The sequence below is a fragment of the Lissotriton vulgaris genome, chromosome 4_1, assembly GCF_964263255.1.
Source record: "Lissotriton vulgaris chromosome 4_1, aLisVul1.2, whole genome shotgun sequence".
In the NCBI taxonomy this organism is placed as follows: domain Eukaryota; kingdom Metazoa; phylum Chordata; class Amphibia; order Caudata; family Salamandridae; genus Lissotriton; species Lissotriton vulgaris.
In genome coordinates this window covers 1358615175-1358633941 of record NC_141691.1, presented here as the reverse complement: position 1 = coordinate 1358633941, position 18767 = coordinate 1358615175, and the positions used below count along the sequence as shown (strand labels likewise).

Below are 18767 nucleotides of genomic sequence, written 5' to 3'. Positions count from 1 at the left end.
AGGCTGGATTCTGTTTGAAAAGAATACTCACGAAATCCGCCTGTATTGGCCTCCTTCTACCACCCTGTGCTGCTCCGCCGTGAATGAAATGCGGGCGTGTTCGGTGGTATATAAAGGGAGACTGGGTGTGTTCCCATTGGTTAAATGCCGGAAGTCACAGGGACCATGTATGAAGAATACTTGTTTCGGCCTCTATACATGTGATCTAATCACCTTTGACATGTGACCCATTGTTATTTGTTCATTGCCGGAATGCCCATATATGGTCTTTCCGCTCCATAGCCAATCATGGGCTGTTTATTGAGTGCGGCGCTGAATAGAGGACAAACACGGGGAGCGCCGCTGTTTATCCGACCGTGTGTCATGTGTGCATGCGCATGAGTTGTTTCCCATTAGTGTCTATGCGCATGCGTGTTGGCCGGTTGAAAGCAGCGCATGTTCAAAGATGTTATTTGTGGCGCTGGTCCTAGTGGACAGATACCAGCCGTAGTAGTCAAGTGATTTGGCTCCACGGTATGTCATTGTTTAGTCCCGTGATATGGGTTCCCAGGCGGAACACCCAACGTTGTTCCTTTTGGAACAGGCCTGTTTCCGAAGGTAGTCGCTCAATGACAGTCCAGCGGAGATCATTGATGCAGTGCTGTTGTGACAGGAAATGAGATGCCGTTTTAGTTGTTGATTTTTTACAAGGTATGTTTGATTTATGTTCACCTATCCTTATTTTGACGGGTCGGGTGGTCATGCCTACATATTCCAGTCCACATGGGCAGTTTATCAAGTACACCACATTTTTCGTGTTACAGTTTGAGAACTGGCGCTGTTCCCATGTCATGCCATTCCTGAAGGTGAGGTTTTTGCTTTTCTGAGTCTGGTGGCAGCAGCTGCAATCACCGCATGGGAAGTGGCCCTGTACACTGGTCGGATTCTGTCTCGCAGCCTGGTTTTCCCGTGGTCTAGTGTGAACCACGATGTCTTTTATGTTTCTGCCCCTCCGATGTGCATGCATCGGTTTTTCAAAATTGAGGTCTCCACAGTTCAGTATACCCCAGTGTTTATCGATAACCTTTGACACCTGGTTCGATATTGTGGAGTAGGTTGTTACGCAGATAGGTCTTCTGTTCATTTCCTTTTCTTTGGGATTTTCCTCTATGAGTGCCTCCCTATGGTTGTTTTTTGCGCGTTTCATCGCTTTTTCGACGGTCCTTGTTGGGTACTGCCTTTCCATTAGTTTCGTTTTTAGGTCTTTTGCCTGACGATTGAATTCACTCAGTTCCGAACTGCACGGAACTGAGTGAATTCAATCGTCAGGCAAAAGACCTAAAAACGAAACTAATGGAAAGGCAGTACCCAACAAGGACCGTCGAAAAAGCGATGAAACGCGCAAAAAACAACCATAGGGAGGCACTCATAGAGGAAAATCCCAAAGAAAAGGAAATGAACAGAAGACCTATCTGCGTAACAACCTACTCCACAATATCGAACCAGGTGTCAAAGGTTATCGATAAACACTGGGGTATACTGAACTGTGGAGACCTCAATTTTGAAAAACCGATGCATGCACATCGGAGGGGCAGAAACATAAAAGACATCGTGGTTCACACTAGACCACTGGAAAACCAGGCTGCGAGACAGAATCCGACCAGTGTACAGGGCCACTTCCCATGCGGTGATTGCAGCTGCTGCCACCAGACTCAGAAAAGCAAAAACCTCACCTTCAGGAATGGCATGACATGGGAACAGCGCCAGTTCTCAAACTGTAACACGAAAAATGTGGTGTACTTGATAAACTGCCCATGTGGACTGGAATATGTAGGCATGACCACCCGACCCGTCAAAATAAGGATAGGTGAACATAAATCAAACATACGTTGTAAAAAATCAACAACTAAAATGGCATCTCATTTCCTGTCACAACAGCACTGCATCAATGATCTCCGCTGGACTGTCATTGAGCGACTACCTTCGGAAACAGGCCTGTTCCAAAAGGAACAACGTTGGGTGTTCCGCCTGGGAACCCATATCACGGGACTAAACGATGACATACCGTGGAGCCAAATCACTTGACTACTACGGCTGGTATCTGTCCACTAGGACCAGCGCCACAAATAACATCTTTGAACATGCGCTGCTTTCAACCGGCCAACACGCATGCGCATAGACACTAATGGGAAACAACTCATGCGCATGCACACATGACACACGGTCGGATAAACAGCGGCGCTCCCCGTGTTTGTCCCCTATTCAGCGCCGCACTCAATAAACAGCCCATGATTGGCTATGGAGCGGAAAGACCATATATGGGCATTCCGGCAATGAACAAATAACAATGGGTCACATGTCAAAGGTGATTAGATCACATGTATAGAGGCCGAAACAAGTATTCTTCATACATGGTCCCTGTGACTTCCGGCATTTAACCAATGGGAACACACCCAGTCTCCCTTTATATACCACCGAACACGCCCGCATTTCATTCACGGCGGAGCAGCACAGGGTGGTAGAAGGAGGCCAATACAGGCGGATTTCGTGAGTATTCTTTTCAAACAGAATCCAGCCTCCCTAGGTGTATGGAGGAGGTAAGAAGTGAATACAAGTAACAGCACTGAGTCCACCTCTCTATCATTGTAGATTGTGGATCCACCTACCTACCTTGATGCTCAGGACTTGCTCATGATGCAGTAGACATCAAAGACCACGAGTATGTCCAAAAAAACAATAAGTACAAAAAACCTAAGTGTGTCTTATGTGTGTTGTGTGTCTAGTATGTCTTTTCCTTTACAGGTTGTTTAACTGTTTGGGGCTCCAGGTGACTGCACCTGTCTGAGCCAATACCATATGGTAACCAAACCTAATGGTTTTTTCTTCTTTTTTTAGGACATGTAAATACTTGATCCCAAGAACCGCTGTAGGCACATTGTAGCCAACTTTAAATGAGTGATTTCACTTTTTATTAAAATAATTACCCCCTTTTTCTAGAAATACGTGAGTAGGGTTGGGAGTTGTGCCCCGTCCTGAAGAAGGTACACACGTACCGAAACATGTCGACGCACACCAGAGGTTCTGTCCCTAATTAAGACAAACAAACCTCGTCTTTTCTTTGCACACCTTTTTAATAGCACCAGCTAGGGGTACGAAATAAAGTTTTTTCATTTTTCCCACTAGCCAGGTACTTTTTAATTTTCTCACCACATTTCCCACTCACATTTAATCCTCTTATCACTCACACTCAACACACACCACACATAGTCTAAATCTGTCAACGCTCCCGCGTAGTCGTAGGTCGCAGCGTGCCGCATCCCTCTAGCGGGGTGCGAAGACCCCGATGATGAAGCATGACACCAAGGGGCCTGTTGGTGTGTGAGGGGTATTTTACACAACACTGAGTGCTCCCCTTCTTTTCACACTGGTAGTAGGATTCTTCTTGTTTATTTATCAGTGCCCGTGGAGTAGGAATCCTACTTTGTACTCTACCTCCCTTCTTTGTTAAAAATAGTGCTTTCCTTTTTCCCCAAGATAATGGCCTGGATGTTTCCATTGCCTGAGGAAAAAGCCCTAATACTACATCTTAGTGCCAGGGAGGTAAAGATAACTAATTCTCCAGACGCATGGACGCTATTTGAGCTTTTCGCAGGAACAGACAATGATTTGTAACCCACCAATGACGGGTTACTGTTGATGATCCATGTCTCTTGAAGACAGATGATGGAGTATGTACTTACAAACTGCACCCATAAGGGGTCTTGAACCTTTCCCACCAGCCCGGCAATATTCCAGGAAAGAATGTTAAATTCTTGGTTAGCCTCTCCTATCACCCCGACAGGCTGTCTAAATAGATCAAGTTGGGTTGGTCTAGGGTGGATTACCCTGCAAGGTCCTTTGACTGCTGACGGTGCAGTGTCAGTGGGGATGCCAGAGGTAAAGTTATTAAAATCGCTCTCTGGGCTAACCAGCGTTAGGGGGTATACAGGGAAGGTGTAAGAGGTATCTTGTGGGGGAAACTAGAAGGGATGCCAGAGGTAAAATTATTAGAATCACTCTCTGGACTGGCCAGTGCTGAGGCGTATACAGGGTGGGTATAAGAATCATCGTGACGGGGGTAACTAGAAGAGTTTCCCCCCAGGCAGTCGCAGTCATTAAGACCCGATAGGGCATTGAATCTGTTTGTAACCTCTATGTCCGATAGATAACCTGGTCCCCCCTCGTCTGGGCTGCATTGAATCTCGAGGGAATTGTTTCCCACCCTTCTGTCCTTCTGGGATAAACCTGATTGTTAACACCCATCCTATTTCCGTTGGTGTTTTGGCTGGGAGCACCCTGCAGCCCTGGTCTATAAAAGAATCCAAGGGGCAATATTTCTATTCCCTGCCCTACCTGCAGGGGACCACCCTCTGCCTCCCTAAGTATCATCTCAACTGGGACTGGGCTGTTAAAATTTACTACAATGCAGTCTCCTTTTCTAGTTTTCCTGGCGTGACCCAACCAGGCTTCTCGACGAGCCATAATTATGTTGTATACTGCCCTATTGCCTCCTGCAGTGTTTCGAGAGAGCCAGTGTGTGACCTTGTTTTTAATCTGGGAGAAGTCCTCTCTTTCTCCTTGACGGAGAGGGGGAACATTTCCCAGAACGATCACTAAGGGAGTGCTTTGGGGGGGAAGATCTAGAAACGTGTAATTGCCTACCCCTTGCACTGGAATTTTGGTCTGTGTGTGTTCGTTAGTCATTGTGGCTGGTTGTTCGCCCTCAACCCGGTGTGTTTGGGAAATCCTCACAATGCTACAGCTACCCTCCGTGCTCTGACAACTGTCCTTAGTGACAGTTGAACTGTTATCATTATTAGTGGAAATTCTTTTTTCTGATGGTGTTGCAGATTTAGTGGGGATAGGTGCGGGGGTTGGTTCGAAATTGGGCCGTTTGCCTGAGTGTGTAGCATGTCCTCCCGCCTTATTAATATCCACTAAAGAGTGTAGTAGTTGAGTATTGTCAGCTGTGACCTGTTGCAGTTTATCAATACTTGTGCTAATTATTTTCAGTCTCTCGATGAGAGGTAACATTAGGGACTTTACAAGCTGTTCCACCCGTCCGATCAGCCCTTCCTCTCCCTGTACCATCGGTGGTAAATGTTTCGTTTGTTGCGGGGGCCGTTTTTCTGGAGAGGGGTGCGCTCCTATTCTGAGCAGAAAAGACCACCTCTTTCTGTTTATGTATGCCTACCCATTTACCCATCTTAGTTGTTAATTTGGGGACCTTTGCCCGTTTGCCTTTCTGTTCACCCCCACCCCCCTTTGGTTTCCCATTTTTTGTGGTACATGATAGCGTTTCGGCACTAGGGCATACTGGTGTCTTTGTTGGGGGTGTCTTACAGGGCACATTTTCCTCGTTGATGTTGCCATTCTGTGTGTCCTGTGTACTATTCCCGAGGATGATATCACTTTGTGTATCCGACCCTATACTCATATCGGGCAAACCCAAGTCACTAAGGCGTTGGTTTAAACGGTTTTCAGGGGTTATACAGCTCTTAATAGGACCCAGAGAGGATCGTTTTGAAAATATTTCCAATGAGAGCCGTTTTTACACATCTACTATCTCCCAGTCTAATGCGGCTGCTGCCCGGGTGATATAGTTATCTAAAGTCCCCATAAGGCTCCCACCTGTGTGTTTAGAAAATAGATTTCCCCCTTTGTCTCTTTGAGTAGGCATGGTATATGAGACAGCACTTAATTGTGATATATCAAATAACAATTACTCTCAACATGTATGTGCTCAGACCTTAGGGATCCGGAAACGTCTTATTCGCCTATAACTCCAGTCTCTACGATAAAGGTCAGGATCTTAGGGGGGTGGCTCAGCCCGGCCTCCTACGGCCCCGGTTGGCCTCAGACAGTCCCGCCCTTGTCCCAGGCTTCTCTCGGCGCGCCCCGCGCACGTCCTCGCGGGACGAGGGACCAAGCGTGTCTTTATGCGCCTCCTGGCGCGTGGAGATTCGGCGTCCTGACCCTAAGGATCCTGGGGCTTGTAGGCGGCCAGAGGCAGACCGGCGGAGCCAAGCCCGGCCGGTTGATGGTAGAAACAAACAGCAGGAACGAAGGGGCGGAGCCAAGCCCGGCCGCGGGAGAGGGAGCAACGAGTCCTGAAGGTCAGCCCCACAGTGATAGTTTCAGCGTCTGGCAGGCACCAGGGAACTCGGCCCCAAGCGCGTCTTTATGCACCTCCTGGCGCGTGGAGATTCGGCGTCCTGCCCCTAAGGATCCTGGGGCTTGTAGGCGGCCAGCAAGCAGACCGGCGGAGCCAAGCCCGGCCGGTCGATGGTAGAAACAAACAGCAGGAACGAAGGGGCGGAGCCAAGCCCGGCCGCGTGAGAGGGAGGAACGCGTCCTGAAGGTCAGCCCCACAGTGATAGTTTCAGCGTCTGGCAGGCACCGGGGAACTCGGCCCCAAGCGCGTCTTTATGCGCCTCCTGGCACGTGGACATTCAGCGTCCTGCCCCTAAGGATCCTGGGGCTTGTAGGCGGCCAGCAAGCAGACCGGCGGAGCCAAGCCCGGCCGGTTGATGGTAGAAACAAACAGCAGGAACGAAGGGGCGGAGCCAAGCCCGGCCAAGGGAGAGGGAGCACCGAGTCCTGAAGGTCAGCCCCATAGTGATAGTTTCCATAGACTTCATAATTCAACACATACAGACATGCATAGGTCAAAAAGTAATTGTAAAAACCTTCAGGATATTATTTAAAGTTTGGTGAATGTAGGAGATATGCCAAGAATCTGTGGCTTTCTGCTATCATATTTAGAGTGCACACCCATGAGTATCAGATGTCATGTACAATCAGAACACATGTATACACCCTACACTTTTGGCAGATGTTCCTCTTTGACCAAACTCTAAATAACCCTCAAAATGTCCTATGAAAAATGATGTACATTATCTAGCTTCTTAAGTTCTTATACGCAACATTACACACATCCCTACGATGAAAGAGAGAGACCCCTCTAATGTTTAAATAATACATTAGAATATTCTTGTTACTTGAACATTACCTGCCACCTTTGGTCTCAATGGTTAAACGAGAGGAGTCGCTGATCTCCTCATAGTTCTTGGACCATATGAACTTGGAATCCGGTCCGAGCTTATCACATTCAAAGTTGAGAGAAATTATTCCATCATCGTCGACTTCAACCACTATCTCCTTAGTGCCTGGGAGAACCAACAAAATGAGGATTATAGTTTTTCATTTGTATTGTCTGTCCAAACTGCTCCCAGATGTGATATGTACGATTTCATTTCATTTTATGCTACAATTGATTAGGTTAACATTAAATCTTTTAAATTACACACTGATTTATATGAAAAGATGTGTGAAAACATGATATTGTACAATCCTGATACATATTAGCACTTAGTATAAACAGGTTTTACAAGAATGCAATCAGTACAGCACTTTAAAAAACATATTTAATTTAAAAAAGCAGTACAGCACATCTTCAAATACTGAACTTTGTGCTGGCTCACTGATCTTCTCACTATCCAATCAGTGAACGTCTACGAATGATTTAGCACCGGGTGCCCCAATAACATGCGGTGCACTAAGGGCGATGGAGGCGGCCCCCTTCCGTCCGCACTCCTTTCCCCAAGCGAGCGGCTCTACGCACCGGCCCCCGGAGAGAGGCTGGCTATCCCAGGCCAACCGAGGCTCCACGGCACCGCAGTATTGTTACGGTTTAAGTTACGAGAATGGCGGCGCAGGTTAGCGCAGCATATTTAGTAAGTGCCATGCCCTGAGCCACAGGGAAATGGCGGGAATGCACTGTATGTATCCATTACAGTGCATTTCTGTCCTTTTCCCTTACATGGGCACCGTTTGGGCAGCCTAGCGCAAACCTAGGCACCTTTACACCATGGTGCGAGGGTGCCTGTGTTGTAGGCAGGATTGTTTTTGTATAGGAAGGGGTACCTTCCTGCACAAAAACAATCTATAGAAGCATTTTCCTCAATGTGTGCTGCATAGAGGAAAAAAAGAAGATAAATGAATATATTTCTCCTCTTAATGTCTCCCCTAGGAAAGCGTAAGATTTTGATGCATTGTAAATCTGGGAATGTATCAAAAACCATGGGAGTTGTGTGGAAACACCCACCGCAACGCCCAACTGAATGCCTCCCTTCAAAGCAGTAGCTTGTGCTGTGTTGCATTACACCATATTTGTGAAGCCATTCAAAGCCACGCAAGGTTCATGGAAGCCCACCTTCAGTTGAGAAAGGTACATGAGCCAGTCATTCTCTGGTAGTGCCACAAGAATCTGGAACTCCTTACCTCCCTCCCTTCGCCTAACAACCTGCATAGCCACCTTCAAAAAGGACCTCAAGCCCCTCCTATCTGACAGACACCTGGGTTAATCACCTTCAACCATACCTAAGTGCTCTTTACAGGAGACAAACTACCTTCAATGTGTCCCCCCGCCATCTTAATCAATGCTTGAACTGTGTACATCTCTTGTCCAACGGCTGCACTTGTCCTGGTCGCAGCTACTGATGCAATATGCCTGAATGTAATTATTGTAACTGTAACTTGCTGTACCCTTGTATCATGCTACTGCTGTAAAGTGCCCTGATGCCTTCGTGTCATGTCCACGCTATATTAAACTGCAAAAATAAAATAAAAACCACTACTGGCTCTAGAACCAGTCACTTTTCAAACAGAGGCCACTTGTGTTTATGCCTCCACTATTTGATATGGCCAAGATAATGGGAGTGGATTCAGGGAGAGATTTACTAATAGTTCACACAACTTAATGCAGCAAGGCAACTTGCTGCATTGCGTGAAAGAAGAAAGCAAAAACGAACCATGTCTACCAAGCTATGGCACACTTCAGCTCTCTTCTAGAGCTACTGCACTGTGTGTTACCGAGCACCAACACAGACACCCTTGCGCCTTGCTGAAAAGGTGCCTGCATTACCTGCAGGATTGTTTTTGTGCAGGAAGAGATCCCATCCTGCACAAGAACAATCCTGAGGCTATTTCCTCTTTCGTTGTGTGCTGCAGATTGCATCACTCGTAGAAAGAGGAAGTAAAAAGGAGGAATAATAACAGCGGAGGAGGAGCGTCGCCCCCCTCTCCCCAGAAAGCACCTTCAAAAACATGAAAAATAAAATGATAATAAAATGAGTTTAAAGCCTGTTTGATTATCATTTATTTTTCTTCTGTGTGCCGAGTCTTGGGTGAGGGCAAGGGGGGTAACAGTACTAAAGAGGGAGTGCTGGGCACCTCAAACCGTCATACGAATTGAAGCTCTCTCCAACCCAAGTTGTGTTCCGGGGTTGGAGAGAGCAGGCACAGGCTCCCAGTCCATCTGGGAGCGCAAATTCACGGCACTCAGGCCAATCCTAAAGCTGCTCTCCTGCATGAGAGCAGCTTCAGGATTGGCTGCAGGGCTGTCTGAGAGCCTGTGCCTGCCTGCCTGCAGTAGAGCCAGAAGAGCGTGATGCTGTAAAGTTGGCAGGTAGGTTATTTTTTCTTTTTTTCCTTTTTCTCTGTTGCCCCCATCTCCCCCCCCCCCCCCAGCCCTCCAGCCAAGCCTCTTTTCCCTGACATGAGCCACTACTGAATAATGACAATTCTCTTTGTTACACCTCTGTTAGGTTTTGCCGCAAACCCAGGTTTACAAATCTTTGTACATCTTGGTCTGCTTCAAAATACATGGGTGGATGCACGGAAACACTCATATTCTACCCAAAGAACATATACCCAGGGCAACTAGAATCATGCGGCAGGAGAGGGCAAAATTATGGGGCAGGGTTGAAGAAATTATGCTGCAAGAAAAAGCAAATGATGTGGAATAATGTGGCACAGTTTGTAAAAAAAAACATTATTTCATTTTTAAACTTGGAAACTATGTATGGGCATTGGTTGCACCTCATTAGTATCATTTTAACACCCCTATATAGCAATAAGCAACAGAAAGGTAACCAGTACAGCTTGGCAAATGGGCTTCCACTGCGCCGAAACACGTGTCGCTGCGTTTTAGTAACCTTTGAACTGTTTAACCTAGAAACTATTTTTTTTGTTTGTGAAAATCTGCAGATTGTGTGGCAGATGATGGACTGTGTGGCAAATGCAGCAAATCTATAATTATGCGAAAATCACTGGCCACACAATCGCAAAATTCCAGTGGCCCTGTGCATATCTAAAGCAAAGTCACTCAAATCAACTCTGCGTGGCTCAATAAATGCCAAAATGGATTTTGCGCAGGGCTGCATCACAAAAGTGATGCAACCCTGACACAAAATCTTAGTGAGTTTGGGCCTGAGTTTGCTGTTTATTTGAAGGGAATCCTAAATCCACAAAGCGGTCCACCTCAAAAACATCCATAGTTGTGCGGTTAAAGTCTACACTAGGTGTTCTACACAAATTCCAAAGTGTGTACCCCTGTCTTTGACAAGAGGGACAAGTTGTCTCTCTCTCTGCATATGCAATTTTATCTGCAAGAATGAACGCCACCTCCACTGACTTGTGAGCATTAAGATCTAGGGCATCAGAAATGTGCACGTGTGGAGCACGAGATGCACAACAGTAAGTACTGCACAATGTCTGGGGCTATATTGAGGAGTGTGCTATTTACGCACGTGCTAGGCAGGAGTTTAAGCTTCTTAAAGAAGTCGCTAACACTTAGGCTAACACGCGGATTAGCAATGCTTCGTGTGGCCTGCACAGCCAAACCTGATTTGTCATCAAGCTTCTGCAGAATTTACACCTGCCCTTCTAAGTAGATGTTTACCTTCAGACACTAGCATATCGGCTGCCACGTCACAGTAAGCCTAAACTATACTATTGTCAGCATTTTAGATTCCAGGCTTAATTTATGTTTCTGAGTCTTCGGATAACATATCATTTATGAGCAACAACACATTCCTCTTCCCCATTGAAGAACAAGTTGGTTCGGTCCTGATCTTAGCATGTCAGGCTATGCCTAAAATTCGATTTGAACGTGCCTTGTTTGCACTTTGCAGCGTGACTGGTATGCCAGTCCGTGGGGGGGAGGGGGGGAGGGAGGTAAGGGGGCGGTTGTAAGTTGTAAAGGCGCTTTTCCAGTCACGCCTCCATTGTGCTTTGAAGAACAAACTGAATCGAGTCCTGTTCCGCTCATTACTAGCAGCTCACTGCCTCGTCAAAGGCTTGCAAGTGCAACTTATTCTAAAACATAAGAAAGATTATATCCACTTCCTAAAGACTCCCTTTCATTCTGCTTCTTTGAACAAATCTGATAAATACGTGGCAGCGACACGGCACCTGGGCCAGCTACAAGCACCTGGGCGAGACGAATCTGCTGACGAGCACCTCGGCCAAACAGATCTGCCGCCGGCTAGATGGATCTGCCCAGGAGACACATACAAGACGAATCTGCCGAACCGGTCTCCCCCTCCAGTGGAAAGAGCACACTGAAGCATTAGCAACCACCAGAAAGCATACTGGGCTTTACAAAATCCACACATTATAGATACACATAAACACGTGGGTTATTTAATCTGCCAATTTGTGTCCTATGAATTTGTTTTATTTTTTATATTGAGGAAATTGTTGGCAGTAAGTCAAGTCAAGTCATAGGATTTGTATAGCGCACTACATACCCAGAGGGTTTCAAGGCGCTTAGGGAGGGGAGGAAGATTACTTGTCAAATATCCAAGTTTTAAGTTGCTTTCTGAACGCTAGGTGGTTCTGGGTAAGGCGAAGGTAAGCGGGGAGTGAGTTCCATGTTTTAGCAGCCAGGTATGAAAAGGACCTGCCTCCCATGGTGGTCTTGTTGATGCGAGGTACAATGGCGAGGGCTTGGTTGGAAGAACGTAGTTGGCGGGAGGGGGTGTAGAAGGACAGTCGTGAGTTGAGGCAGTCTGGTCCGATGTCGTAGAGTGATTTGTGTGCGTGGGTAAGCAGTCGGAAAGTGATCCTCTTATTGACGGGTAGCCAGTGGAGGTCTTTAAGGTGACCAGAGATGTGTTCGTTGCGTGGGAGGTCTAGAATGAGCCTGGCTGAGGCGTTTTGGATTCGTTGGAGTTTCTTCTGGAGTTTTGCGGTAGTACCTGCGTAGAGGGTGTTTCCGTAGTCCAGTCGGCTCGTGACCAGAGCGTGGGTGACTGTTTTCCTTGTATCGGAGGGGATCCAGCGAAATGTTTTTCTGAGCATGCGAAGAATGTTGAAGCAGGAAGAGGATACGGCGTTGACTTGTCTGTTCATTGAGAGTGAAGAATCCAGGATGACGCCTAGGTTCCGTGCGTGGTCTGTTGGGATGGGTGCTTTTCCGAGGGCTTCTGGCCACCAGGAGTCGTCCCATGCAGAGGGGGATGTACCTAAGATGAGGACTTCTGTTTTTTCTGAGTTCAGTTTCAGACGGCTTTGTTTCATCCATTCGGCAACTTCTTTCATTCCTTCGTGTAGGTTAGTTTTGGCGGTGCTGGGGTCATTGGTGAGAGAGAGGATCAGTTGAGTGTCGTCCGCGTAAGAGATGATGTTGAGGTTGTGTTGGCGTGCGATGGCCGCGAGGGGGCTCATGTATACGTTGAAGAGGGTGGGACTGAGTGAGGATCCTTGTGGTACGCCGCAGATGACTTCAGAGGCCTCGGACTTGAATGGAGGAAGGCGGACTCTCTGGGTTCTTCCGGTGAGGAACGAGGTGATCCATTCAAGTGCTTTTCCTTGGATTCCGATGTTATAGAGGCGTTGTAGGAGGGTGCTGTGGCAGACTGTGTCAAAGGCTGCGGAGAGGTCGAGGAGGATGAGGGCGACTGTGTCATCCGCCTAATCACAGCACATCTACTTGAACAAAATAGCACAAGTCATGCAAAATCACTTCGAAATCCTGTAAATGTGTTATTTTTTTTAAACTGCGAGCACTTTGGAACAAATTCCAAAAGTGGAGACTGATTGATTCATACAAGAAAGAGAATTAATTTGTGTTTCATGGAGTCAATATTGGACACTGACATGTTTCCATCTGTTCATCTCTACTTGGTCACGAGTCAATCTATTCAAGTATCACCATTTCTAGATCATGCACCGCAGGCCTTCAAGTGATATGAAAACAGGGGTGGGGTGGGGGGCATGGGGGCTCCTCTCAAAGGGCCAGATTCACAGAACTATCTAAAGACAAAATCCTAAACTTACTTTCATTTTCGTATTCACAGAAGGCACTTACTCATTTTGGTATTCACAGAAGTTAGGCCGCCTAACTTTAGGACTCCTAAATGCCTTCTGTGAATACCGAAAGTCTTAAAATTAGGATTTATCTCAGTTTAGTAGTAGTGAAGTTGAGAAAAATCCTAATTTTAAGACTTTCGGTATTCACAGAAGGCATTTAGGAGTCCTAAAGTTAGGAATCCTAACTTCTGTGAATACCGAAATGAGTAAGTGCCTTCTGTGAATACCAAAATGAGTAAGTGCCTTCTGTGAATACCAAAATGGTAGTAAGTTTAGGATTTTGTCTTAAGTTGGTTCTGTGAATCGGCCCCAAAGGGTCCTTTACCTTTGTACTTATAGGGCACGCTTAACCATGTAAACTAAAAATGGGATTCCCATAGTGTGCGACCCGACCAATTTTTGGGTCTCTCTCTGAGCTTCCTGCTATTGCATCCAGATATGATTACACAGCAACTGAAGCTCACTAAAACCAGCCAGGACTATTGGCCTTGTCAATGGCTGTCTGTGTGCACTCTGCAGAGAGGCCAAGGATTGGATGACCATGTATTCTGAACACCTTTTTAACCCACTGACAGGCACTGTGAGAAACTCGCACTGCCTTCAGTCTCAATTCTAGACCTCCTAATCGTGGCCGTTATAAACACCTGCAACTCATTTCAAAGCATGCACTGTACTAGAGTAATATGCTGGACGAACAAAAAAACACAAAACACAACATTCTTGCAATATCTGACTCTCTAATGGAGTGCAAGATTCAGTAAAACGTGAAATATGAACAGGAACTAAATCACTGACATGGAATACCTGTACATTTATTACATTAATTGCTCGGAAATCAACCTGTTTTTCCCAGTGAAGCTAAGGACATGAATATAGGGCCTGGCAGGGACCTGTTTCAATGTCCGTTCTAAAATACTACCGGGTCTGGGACCCGGCCCTCTTAAAGCCATGATGCACCATCACTTCTACATGCCTGTATCTAGGTGTAGACCCATTTTGGTCAAATACTTGCAGACACAGTGACGTATTTCATCTACCCAGGTATCTGATGCGTGGATGAGTAGCATGGGTCAGTGACTGAGAGACATGTGAGAGGAAGCGGCAGGTCTTAAGAGCTTCCCTGAAAGAGTCTTTTTGCCAGAGAGCACTTTGAGGTGCAGAGCAGTTGAGTTCCTTATTCAACCGGTGAAATAAACGTATACCGGCTCACGCTCTGTGAATGTTGGAACCATGAAGGAGAAGTTAAAGATTACTGAAGAGAAGTGTTTTCTGTGAGCGAAGGGGTCAGATGAGGCACTGATTGTGGGTTTCTAGGATCAGGCAAAGTTGCCCCTTGTACAAGCTCAAAGGATTAGATAGACTTGAATCTGGCACAGATTGTCACAGGAAGTCTTCGTAGCATTTAAAATGTTGGGGAGACATGGCGTCTTTTGCGTAAATTAAGTAACTGTAAGGCAGAAGCGTTCTGTCGGTGCTGTAGGCATCCTACAAGATATTTTGGGAGGTGCCAGTATGGTCTCCCAGAGCAGTGATAAGCCCAATATTTTAAAGCAGAGAACTGCTGAAGCAACAGCCTTTGTTTCTATTGTATCCAAAGTTCTTATCAGGAAATATTTTAGTCCCAAATCATTATTACACAGTAGAAATTCTAATATTTTTTGTAAATCTCGGATGAATAAAAGTAGAGGCAGCCTTGCCAAAACGTAACTATCACAATCCATAACAATAAGGATAGCCCATTACCTAACAGAGGTCTTTCTTTGTCTCACTGCTTTATCGCAATTACTTACTTTGTGGCCAGCATCGCAACACTATAATTTTTACAAGGTACATTTCTGCATATACTGACTGTCAAAACCTGTGGATTGGTATGTTCTGCCCAATTTGTTTTAGCAAAACATAATAGGTGCTATTTAGCACACCAAAATAAACTGATCCCACCAATACCCTCCCTTGGTCACTGTCCCTTCCCCCTTCCTTCTCCCTCATCCCCCCTCCCAGGGCCTCTCAGTCATGAATAAGTGATCTAGATGTGGGGGAGAAGGAGGAACACCTTAGCTGTGAAACGGTAATGTGTGAGTAGTGAGAGGTCCAAGGGACAACTCTGCTATGCCGAGCAATGCAACTAAATAGTAAGTGACCCTGATTGTGATGTTTTAGTCATGCTACCTGCCACAGATTTCACGTATCCTTCAAAAAACCGAAGCGTCCAGCGAGCATCCAGATTCATGCGCAAAGTGTTACATTTCTGAGCCACCGTCACAGCCGCAGTGGCATAGGAAGGGGAGTGCTGTGAGTGCGGGCCTTCCCCAGGTGTCATCACTGAGGGGGGTGACAAAATGGCAAAAATATGTATTTGAAACACAGATGTTTGCCATTTTGTCAAACTGGGGGTGACAAGAAATTTTCCGCACCGGGTACCGCCTGACCTTCCGACGCCACTGCACGGCCGGACTGGCCATGGCGGGTATTGGGCTTTTCCCCGGTGGGCTGGAGAACGGGGGGGGGGGGGGCGCTTTTCACCTAAGGGGCCGATTTTCAACCATCGGGCAGCTCTCAGTAAAGGCTTGGATGGGACACAGTAATTTCAGGTGCGTAACGGAGCTGCCTGTGACTGACTATGCAGTGAGGGGGTTGCTGCTTTTAGCTCTCAGTCCGGCCCTGGCCAAAGTCATCATTTACACACACACCCTTACCCCTTTATTTGTACTTTTTCAGCGTTGCAGGCGTGTGGGGCCCACCATACATACTTTTGAAGTAGGAAATCTAATGCTCTTAACAAAGGCCTTGAAAAGTCCAGCACGGCTCTTCTTTAAGCCCATAAAATGAGCAAACTGGGACAAGGAGTCACATTTTAAATTGTACATTTTGTCCGAGAGAATGAGAGACACACAGCAAGAGAGAGATCCCCAGCTGTTTGATACAGGTTATTGCCCCCAGAAGAATGAAGAGAAGAATTGGCCATGCAGTGGGTTAAAGCTGGGTTGCCCAACCTATGAACTTTCATGCGTACTATTCTTCAATATTAACAGAGGCTTTTAAAAACCGATGTGCCCTTTCACACTGACCAAAACAGAAGTTTCTACTTAATGTAAGGCTTTTCTAATCCAGTGTTTGGAAGGTCTGAACATTTTGTAAAACTTGCAGACACGTTGACCAATAGACTTCTAGAAACTGATCTAATGTAATACAGAGTAATTTAGAAATGTGCCTGGATTGGATTTGAGAGTACATAGTAAGGGGCTTCTGTCAAAAAGATTGTAAATTGTCCACAATTCTTCTTCTAAAAAGTACATTCTCAAAATCTTCTTGAAGGGACCGATTAAAAAAAAAAAGGGAAGAAGGATGCTCTATACATTCGAATAAAAGATAGGCCATGTGAAATTGTGAGAGTATGCACTAGTAACCACGGGGTGTAAATGCTTCCGTAGAGCACCACAAAAGTACTGGAATATTTCCTAAGTGCCCTTTCAGAACCTCAGCATTTATTAGAGCATTTAATGTGACAACTGTGCTGTAAAATTCACCATTTGGTGCAGTTGTTTTTTCAGGATGAACTGGCACCCAAACCTGTTTAGTAGGTTCAGCAGCTAATATTGCTTCCTTGCTGGTCTTGCGCTAGCACTGAACTCAGTGGGCAGTGTGATGGTGGCCCAGTGGTGCAAGAGAGCCATATCACCGGCGAAAGTGGGCCACGACCTCATTAGAAAAAATTTAGGCAGTTGCACTTATTTATTTTTTACAACTTAAGCACTGGTATAAGTTTAAGAAGACTCCTGGCAGTTCCATATTCTACTCCGACGGCCTTTTGCCATGAAGAGGTTGGGCTTGATTATATAGAAGGCCATATCAAGCTACAACCACTTTTGTTATGGCACAGCATCTGGAAAAACCCCTAAGCCCATCTATGCAGGTCAGCCTTACAGGACTGTCTGAAGCTGGGCAACTGTCTGGATATTCCATGGCTTAAGTACATTAAAACGAGTTTTGAAAGAATGGTGCCTCAATATTTTATCCTAACCAGGATAGTCTGTTGACTATTCCCTTGACTCAAACTGAAGCACTCTTTAATCAAAAAGTACAAAGGACATGGGCAGAGACTAGAGTGGGACATTTAGAAAACACTCCTAGGGTTTTTCCTGCACGCTCCGCACATTATTTTCAGATCACTGTAAATGAGAGGCACACGTTTTTTCTGACACGGTTAAATGTAAAAAAAAAATGTAAATTGATACTTGTATAGCGCACTACTCACCCGCAAGGGTCTCAAGGCACTTGTACGAATACCGCTGTGAAACCCATCCTGGCTTTCCCTGTGAGGCGTCCACTCCTGGGCACCCCCAAGGTGGAGGCCAGGCATCCTTAGCGTTGTGGGGGCCGTTGTGGAGATTAAGCAAGCTGTTGCCCAGAGTTGCAGAGTGGGACTCCATGATTGGAATAGGCACCGAGGCGAGAATTATCAGGTCCGTGGAATTTTTGAGCCCAATACCTGCCGAGGCGGGGAATTGAACCCTGGTCTCGGGCTAGACCTCTGCATTAGGGTCTGCCGCTCTAACCACGGTTCCATCGCCAAACTATACACTTTCTGCTAGCTTTCCCAGTAAAAAGCACATGGTTTTAGTTTCTTCCCTGCTGTCATTGTGAATTCCCAGCAGAACAAAGTATTATGCACTTTTTGCTTTTTTTGCACATTTTACACTGCACTGAGTGCGGTTTCTCCGCCCTATACTAGGCGCATTAGAAACCAGATCTCATGCCGCGCCCTTTCCTTATTTGCACTGCTTGGGAAATTAAACTGTTATACATGCCGTTTTAAATTACATGTTAAATGCTATAAAGGTTTAATCTTATTATTGAATGACTCATTTACTGTACAGATGTTTTTTAATAGCTGTTTGTAGTACTTTTTATAAGTGTCTAACTCAATGTTATGAATATTAACATTTTATGTGGTTTTCCTTTATTTGCTCTGACTTTTTTTGGCTCAGTTGAGCCGAATAAAATATTAGATGATGATGACTTCAGCCCTGATTAATATTACCTCCTGTTATATATCACTTTCAGAAAAGGGAAAAGGGAAAACCTTGGAGAGGGGAGGAGGATCAAGAAGGCTGTCAAATTGGATTTCACCAGGATGATGTCCTAGCTAAGGGCGGCCCTGCTCCAGGACAATCGAAATTGAGGCACTAGGCGAGATGGATGAAATGAACGTGTTTGACAAGCAAAATAACACACAATGTAAAACAGTTGTGATGAACTGACCTGGTCGGGTTTCTGCCAAAATTGGGTCGGTTACATCGGAGGCTTTGCCAACACCGGCCTGGTTGGCTGCCCGCACTCGGAGCACATAGGTGACACCCTCTGTCAGGTTTTGGATCTGGTGAAACAAAGACAGACATCATAACAACTTGCTGGAGCTTGTAGTACGCTGCTATGGTTAATTCTGCTTGTGCAATGCAGAACCTGTGGACATTGATAGGTAGATGTAACGTGTACAATACAAGACGTAAACCACTTCGACTAAATTGGACCCAGTGCGGTCTTGTCAGCGCTCATATTATCTTCCCCAAGTCCTTGTGCTGGACCCTGTG

General features: G+C 46.0%; 1 protein-coding gene across 5 annotated transcripts in view; it reads right to left on the bottom strand.

Annotated features, from left to right (window-relative positions):
* MYOM1 (myomesin 1) overlaps positions 1-18767 on the bottom strand; it is a 736755-nt gene that overhangs the window by 317440 nt on the left and 400548 nt on the right. For all 5 annotated transcript variants that reach the window (XM_086965593.1, XM_086965594.1, XM_086965595.1 and 2 more), the window contains 2 exons: positions 18439-18553; positions 7031-7187 (listed from right to left, as the gene is read on the bottom strand). In XM_086965593.1, the coding sequence (XP_086821719.1) occupies positions 7031-7187; positions 18439-18553 (272 nt within the window). The remainder of the gene's footprint in view (positions 1-7030; positions 7188-18438; positions 18554-18767) is intronic.